Source organism: Salvia hispanica, chromosome 1, assembly GCF_023119035.1.
Source record: "Salvia hispanica cultivar TCC Black 2014 chromosome 1, UniMelb_Shisp_WGS_1.0, whole genome shotgun sequence".
Classification (NCBI taxonomy): Eukaryota; Viridiplantae; Streptophyta; class Magnoliopsida; order Lamiales; family Lamiaceae; genus Salvia; species Salvia hispanica.
This window is the reverse complement of record NC_062965.1, coordinates 8,656,629-8,662,997: the sequence shown is the minus strand read 5'-3', so window position 1 is coordinate 8,662,997 and position 6,369 is coordinate 8,656,629. Positions and strand designations below refer to the sequence as shown.

Here is a 6,369-nt window from a genome sequence, read left to right as displayed (position 1 = left end):
CATAACATTTCTTTATCTTCAAAATCAAAAAAATGCAAATTCGTTATTCATAAATAAATTTTGAAAGTGAGACTGGACTATAATTTTGACACAAATATTTTACCAAATACTGAACGTGCGATAATTTCACAAATCAAAATTCAATTTTCAAAGTGAACAAATCATTGTGAAAAATAAATATAAATCTTAATCAAATGAGAGACAGTTTGCCTGAAAATGCTAAACGCAACATGCATTAAATTACAAAAACCACAGAAAAAATTATTGATACAACCAAATTTTTGGAGAGGGTAAAATCTGACTTGAAATCAGACGGTAATTAATATACAGCAGATTAATTTTGCATCTTATATATTTAACCATGGTTAAATAAAAGCAACCACACGAGTCAAGCCGAGCTGGGGTATTAAACGTTGTTCTAGAAAGAGCCAAGCCGCAAGCAGCAGCATTAAAGCCCAAAATTATGCCAATATCTATGAAAGTGGGGGAAAAAGAAAATTAAAATCAATATAGTATTAGATTAAAATGTGGCTTAATAATCATCCCCACCACCTTATTATTATAAAAATAATTAATAATTAATTTTAGTAGTAATAGTTTAAGATAGGTTCTAGCCATAAATAAAAGCTCCAAAAGCAAGAAGAGTGAGAGTTTGTTTGTTCCTTGCAATTGCAACACTCTTCTCTCCCCAAAACTCTAAAATAGAGGCAGTCCAGAATTCAGCAGGGTAATGTGAATTCCTTTTCTCTTTATCCCTTTCCTTCTTTGTGAGCACTGCACATTAATTTGTTGAAACTTCTTTTCATCCAGATCTACTTCTCTCTCTGCCTCTGCATTACCCTGTTTGTAATTTGCTGCAAAATGAGTAAAGATGAATTCTTGAAGATCCAGGTACCTACCTCTCTCTTTCCCTCTCATTTATTGATAAATGCTGGGCTCGTGTAACTGAGTGTGTGCATTGTAGCGTGCTATTTTCAGTGCTTGTTTCTCTCTTCTCACGTTTTCTGTTAATTTCACTGAAATGGACGTTTTCATTCGGATAAAGTTTTAATCTTTGTGCTGTTTCAACGTTAATTTCTTGTTTTCATGGCTCCCACATCTTAAAGTTGCAGTCTTTACTCTAACTTAAGTGGATGTATCTCTCTCTTTGATTGGCCTTGCAGACTTGTGTTCTTAAAGTCAATATACACTGTGATGGCTGTAAGCATAAAGTGAAGAAAATCTTGCAGAAGATTGAAGGTATGCATATGTACTTGGTATTTCTTGAAAAAAAGTTGGCCCAATTTATGTTTATTGTGTAAATCTTGAAAAGGAATTGGGCTAATTAGTGTGTGGTTTTGTGGTAGGTGTATACACTACTAAAATAGATTCAGAGCAAGGGAAGGTAACAGTTTCTGGTAATGTTGATCCAAACACACTGATTAAGAAGCTAATCAAGAATGGGAAGCATGCTGAGTTATGGGGTGCAAAGCCCTCCAACAACAACAATCAAAACCACCTCAACAACCAGTTCAAAAATCTTCAAATCGACCATGGTGGCAAAGGCGGCGGTGGTGGGAATAAAGGGCAGGGCCAAAAGGGTGGGGGAAACAATCAGCCCAAGGGTGGTGGTGGAGGAGGCCCCCCGGGGCATAATCAGCCGCTGCAGCAGATGAAGGGGTTTCAGGATATGAAGATGCTGCCGCAGTTCATGAAGGATGTGAAGATGGCACCTAACAGTGGCAGCAAGGATCAGAATGCGAAGTCGGTCAAGTTCAAGCTGCCCCAGGAAGAGGACCTGAGTGATGATGATTATGATGACGATGATTTTGATGATGATGATTTTGATGATGATGAGCTCGATGATGACATGGATCATGCGCCCTTAAATAAGATGAAGCCGGTGATTGGGGGTGGCCATGGTGGCCCACAAATGCCTCCAGGGATGATGATGCAAAATATGATGAATGGCCAGCTCCCGCAGATGATGAAGCCCGGTGGAAATGCTGGTGGTGGTGGTGGGAATGGGAAAAAGGGTGGGGGCGGTGGAAGTGGTAGCCTTCCTGTACAGATGAACCACAATGGGGGTGGGAAGAAGGGTGGTGGTGGCAATGGTGGTGGTGGGAATCAGAATCAAGATGGCGGTGGTCCGAAGGGTGGAAAGAATGGTGGGGGCGGGGGCGGGGCCGGTCAGCATGGTGGCGGGGGCAATGCCGGCCAAAGTAAGAATGGGGGTGGCAGCGGTGGTGGTGGAGGAGGCGGCGGGCTGCCAGGCAACGGGCACCATTTCATGCCTAATGGGGCCAAAAAAATGGGCGATGGACCTCATGGCATGACTAACATGATGGCTATGAGTGGTGGTGGTGGTATGCCCATGGGCCAAATGGGGCAGCATATGGGAAATCCACCACCAATGGGGCAAATGGGAAACCTCGCCGCTGTGCAAGGACTGCCGGCCGCTGCTCATGGCGGTAATGGGGCCGGTTACTTCCCTGGCGGCGGGCCCCCTGACCATATGGCAGGTGGCAACCCCTACTACCAGCAGCAGCTAGCGACCATGATGATGAACCAGCAGAGGGCGAACGGGAACGAGAGGTTCCAGCCGATGATGTACGCCAGGCCACCCCCGGCAGTCAACTACATGCCGGCGCCGTATCCGCCCTACCCGTACCCTCCGCCACCCGGCGACCGGCCCGACCAGTATGCCATGTTCAGTGATGAGAACACCAGTAGTTGTAGGGTGATGTGAGGGAGAGAGAGGGATGAATCAAGTGCTGAATAGTTCACAGTTTCTTGAATTGCTAGTCTTGATGCTATAGTACTACAAATGGAGATGTTTTTACTTCAAGTTTGCTTGCTTCTCTTTCTCTCCCCTTTTTTTGGTATTTAATTTGCTCCCGTTTTGATTACTAATGTTTAGATTAGTGTTTCATGAAAAGGGAGTATTTGATAGATAATATATGAAATGCAAATGTGTTTAAACTTCAAACCAAATGGGAGAATGTGTGAGTGGGGATTGTTGGTTGTTGATGATAAGAATGTGTAGTGTGACGCTTCAAAGAGGGCAATAAACAGCAATAATCACTAAAATCAATCTCATACTACAACATTGATGAAAGGATCACCTCTCGTTGAAGAGGATAAATTTGTCAATTTAATGCTACTATAAACTCTAACCTTAAATCCATTGCTGAATCGACGTGCTTCTGCGCCCTACGTTGCACAGCTGGGCTTGAGTTGAGACTCGTTTCATGAGCTCTTCAACCGGCTTCTTGTCACGAGGATGAACCTTCTCAGTGCAAGCATTGTGATCCACGTTGATTTCGTGATCTTCTCTTTTATCATTAGAAGTAGCGCTGAGCTCAGGACTGTCTTCAGGATTTGTGCCTGCAGACCTTTATAGAACCCAAGTATCCCTTCCTTTTCCCATATCGAATGCAGTGCACCGGACACAGTTTTACGCGTTTTCAGTTGAGATCTGCCGTCCTTGGTTTCATCAGACTCGGCTGACTGGATAACTACTTTGCACCTGTCCATATAAAAGCTCTTTTTTCTGTAACGTGGGGTGAAAATATTTGGTTGTGGGATGAGACAGGTTGCTAGCGATATAACCTTATAGCAGGGTATGTTATGCAGGTGGCGACACATTTTGAGACAGCCCCCAACAGGAAGGCGGTGAGTGCAGAGAGGGCTTCAGGAGATGGTGATGCTGCTGCGCCGCTTTCCCTTTTCCTCATCTTCTCCTTCAACATTCTATTCTTTAACTGATCAAAGGCTGTGTACTGCACAATTTGAGTTATGAATATCAGAAATCTTCCGTTTGACATATCACTCGAACCAACGAGTCATCAAACCTGAATGGAAGGATTTGAAGTGAGAAGAACAGAGATGCCTAGGCCATCAAATGACTCGCCCCACGTGCTCTCCGAGAAGGACTGCCATAATCCTTTAGATTCCCCAAACTCACTCGTTTGCATCTTCGAGGAAACTGTGTCCAGAGGCTGAAGTGAAAAAACAAGAGGTACGAACAATCAAACATTACAACAACGAATTTCGCCCTCATCACCGGCCTTCTACTAGGTCATTTGGAGTACAAGCCCTACAGTTTTCACACAACAAAGTTTCTTTTCTAACAATGGTGTGATCTTGACGATGATTAGTGAGGTCCGTTTCCATCAAATGTTATAGAACACGAAATACGTTGCCATGTAGTGTTTCAAAAATCGGGCAAAGCTTTTACACGTATTGTTCTCAAAATGCATCATCATCATAATCCGAAAGGAACCGTACAAGAAATTCAAGGAAATCCTAATGGAGCAGTCAAATCTATTGCTAACCTGTGTCACTACGACTGTGCAAGCACCAGCAGCTGCTGCTATGACTAAGTTTGCTTTGGTTCCAATATATTTAAGTCCAGTTTTCTTCAAATAAAGCCTCTTCAAGAAGCTGTATCCATAGAAATAGAGGAACGACGAAATGAAGGAATGAAAATTCTTCGTCCCCAAACCCTGGAACAAAGAGAGAACTTGACGTGTAGATATTGCCTCCCAAAGGACATCTGAGATGTTCCTGTTTAGACAAACATAAAAGTAATCCAAATAGTTATGTAATCTCATGGAGAATAATTAGGAGTCATCCATGTATTAGTTTATTTGTTATTTTGGAAATTGTATTTCGATAAATAAAGGCTATGGTCTATTTTCTCCTCTCTTGTGTTCTTTCGGAATTCAATAGTGAACCGACGAAAATTCGGATGATTCTCAGCGTTCTGCATCATAATCCTTACAAAGAAACAACATGCCATCCAGCAAAAGAATGATCTAATAGTGACACTTTAACATAAATTTGGACCCTAACTCTTAAAAGATCTGTGCAAAATTCAGAAACCAATTCATCATTTCATTCACAACGGATAAGATCAAAGATAACTATAAACATAAATCAGAAATAATCATACATAGATCCCCTAATTGCATCTATAATCCTCAACACTTATCAGGCAAACAAAGCCAACAAAACCAGTCTCAGGCAAGCCTAGAAATGAACATCACAACAACAACCCAACTAAAATTTCACCTCCAGAACCCCAATTCTAAACAACAGAGAATCTTCAAATTGTTCACATACTAAAAAATTAGTTCGAGTTCATCTACCTCCAATATCCAACTAACATCCTAGGAAATAGAGATTTTTCACTGTCAACAAATACCTTTGTTTGTAGAAAAAGATCCCATTTTTAATAAGTTCAACTCATATATAAACCTCATCAAAGCTAAATTAATCCGCCATATCTCTATCTTGCTACATATTTTACATTAAAAACGAACTAGCAACAAAAAAGCAGAATTCTTGAGAGAGAGGAAAAAAGGGGGAACCTATATTTTTGGTGTTGATGGGCTTTGTTTTCAGCTTGAAACTTAGTCTTGCAAGTATCAAGTGGGTAGAGAATGGTGGTGCTGAGCAGGGAACCCACCGCACCTGATGTTGCCTCCACCAAAGACTCCATTTTTCAAGATTCTATCAAGATTCCAATGAATTTAACTCTGCAACAATTAAAGATTGAATGGAACGAACTGGGCCATTAAATCAAGAACCGGGGCGGCGGTGGCCGGCGGAATTTAGAAGATAGTTGTGTGGGTCCAAGATTTGGTCGGAGCAATCGCGTTGGGAAGCGTGTGAGGAATGGGCAGTTTTGTGTATGAAGAAGAAGTACTCTTTTAGAGTCTGTTTCACACGTGGAGTGGGGAATTCAAATTAGTCCGCTAAATATCTTTATCTACAAAAATCCTTATTCCGTCCGCCATTTATAATTTGTTATAGATTTTAATAAATTAAAGAAAAATAAATTAACAAAATATAAACTCAATTTTATATTTTAATTTTATAATAAAATATAACTATTAATGATTTAGTTTGAATGACCAAATCATTCAACTAAAATTAAATAAAGGAAATAAAATTCTTAAATCACAAACTAATAAAAATGGTAAAATGAGACTATAAACCGCGGACAAAGGGGTATCATACTTGTAGGATAACACGAGACTTTAGAAAATTTTGTTTTGTATGTTAAGTGAAAATAAAAATACTCCCACCGTATAATTTTGGGTAAATGACCAAAAAAATCATGAAATTTGGTCAAATTCTAATTTATCCCTCAACTTTTGAAACACGGCGGTCATATTATGGCTTTGACAATTTTCTCAATTGTCCATAACAAAAATATTTTATATGCCGCGTTTCTGAGTTTATCCACGTAATTCATACATATGTAAAAATTATAGACGTAATTGATTAAATGAATTAGACTAAAGACCTTTTTTTGTCCTTAACATATGGAGATTTTATGATTTTGGTCCAAAACATTATCTTTGAATTATTCGGTCCCTC

General features: G+C 40.3%; 2 protein-coding genes across 3 annotated transcripts; one reads left to right on the top strand and one right to left on the bottom strand.

The window, feature by feature from the left end:
* Positions 1-634: 634 nt before the first annotated feature.
* On the top strand, positions 635-2,827 carry LOC125221974 (heavy metal-associated isoprenylated plant protein 33-like). 2 transcript variants are annotated; one of them, XM_048124339.1, is made up of 4 exons: positions 635-727; positions 811-891; positions 1,164-1,239; positions 1,347-2,827. In XM_048124339.1, the coding sequence occupies exons 2-4, from the start codon at positions 862-864 to the stop codon at positions 2,726-2,728; spliced, it is 1,488 nt and encodes a 495-aa protein (XP_047980296.1). In that variant the 5' UTR covers positions 635-727; positions 811-861; the 3' UTR covers positions 2,729-2,827. The 2 variants fall into 2 exon arrangements, with proteins under 2 accessions (XP_047980296.1, XP_047980304.1); XM_048124347.1 differs by having other exon boundaries at positions 656-891.
* Positions 2,828-3,039: 212 nt separating this feature from the next.
* LOC125221986 (peroxisomal adenine nucleotide carrier 1-like) lies at positions 3,040-5,703 on the bottom strand. Its single transcript, XM_048124357.1, has 5 exons — positions 5,355-5,703; positions 4,317-4,548; positions 3,834-3,980; positions 3,592-3,761; positions 3,040-3,508 (listed from the first exon to the last, which is right to left on the bottom strand). Exons 1-5 carry the CDS (start codon positions 5,483-5,485, stop codon positions 3,229-3,231), a joined length of 960 nt encoding a protein of 319 aa, XP_047980314.1. The 5' UTR covers positions 5,486-5,703; the 3' UTR covers positions 3,040-3,228.
* Positions 5,704-6,369: the final 666 nt, after the last annotated feature.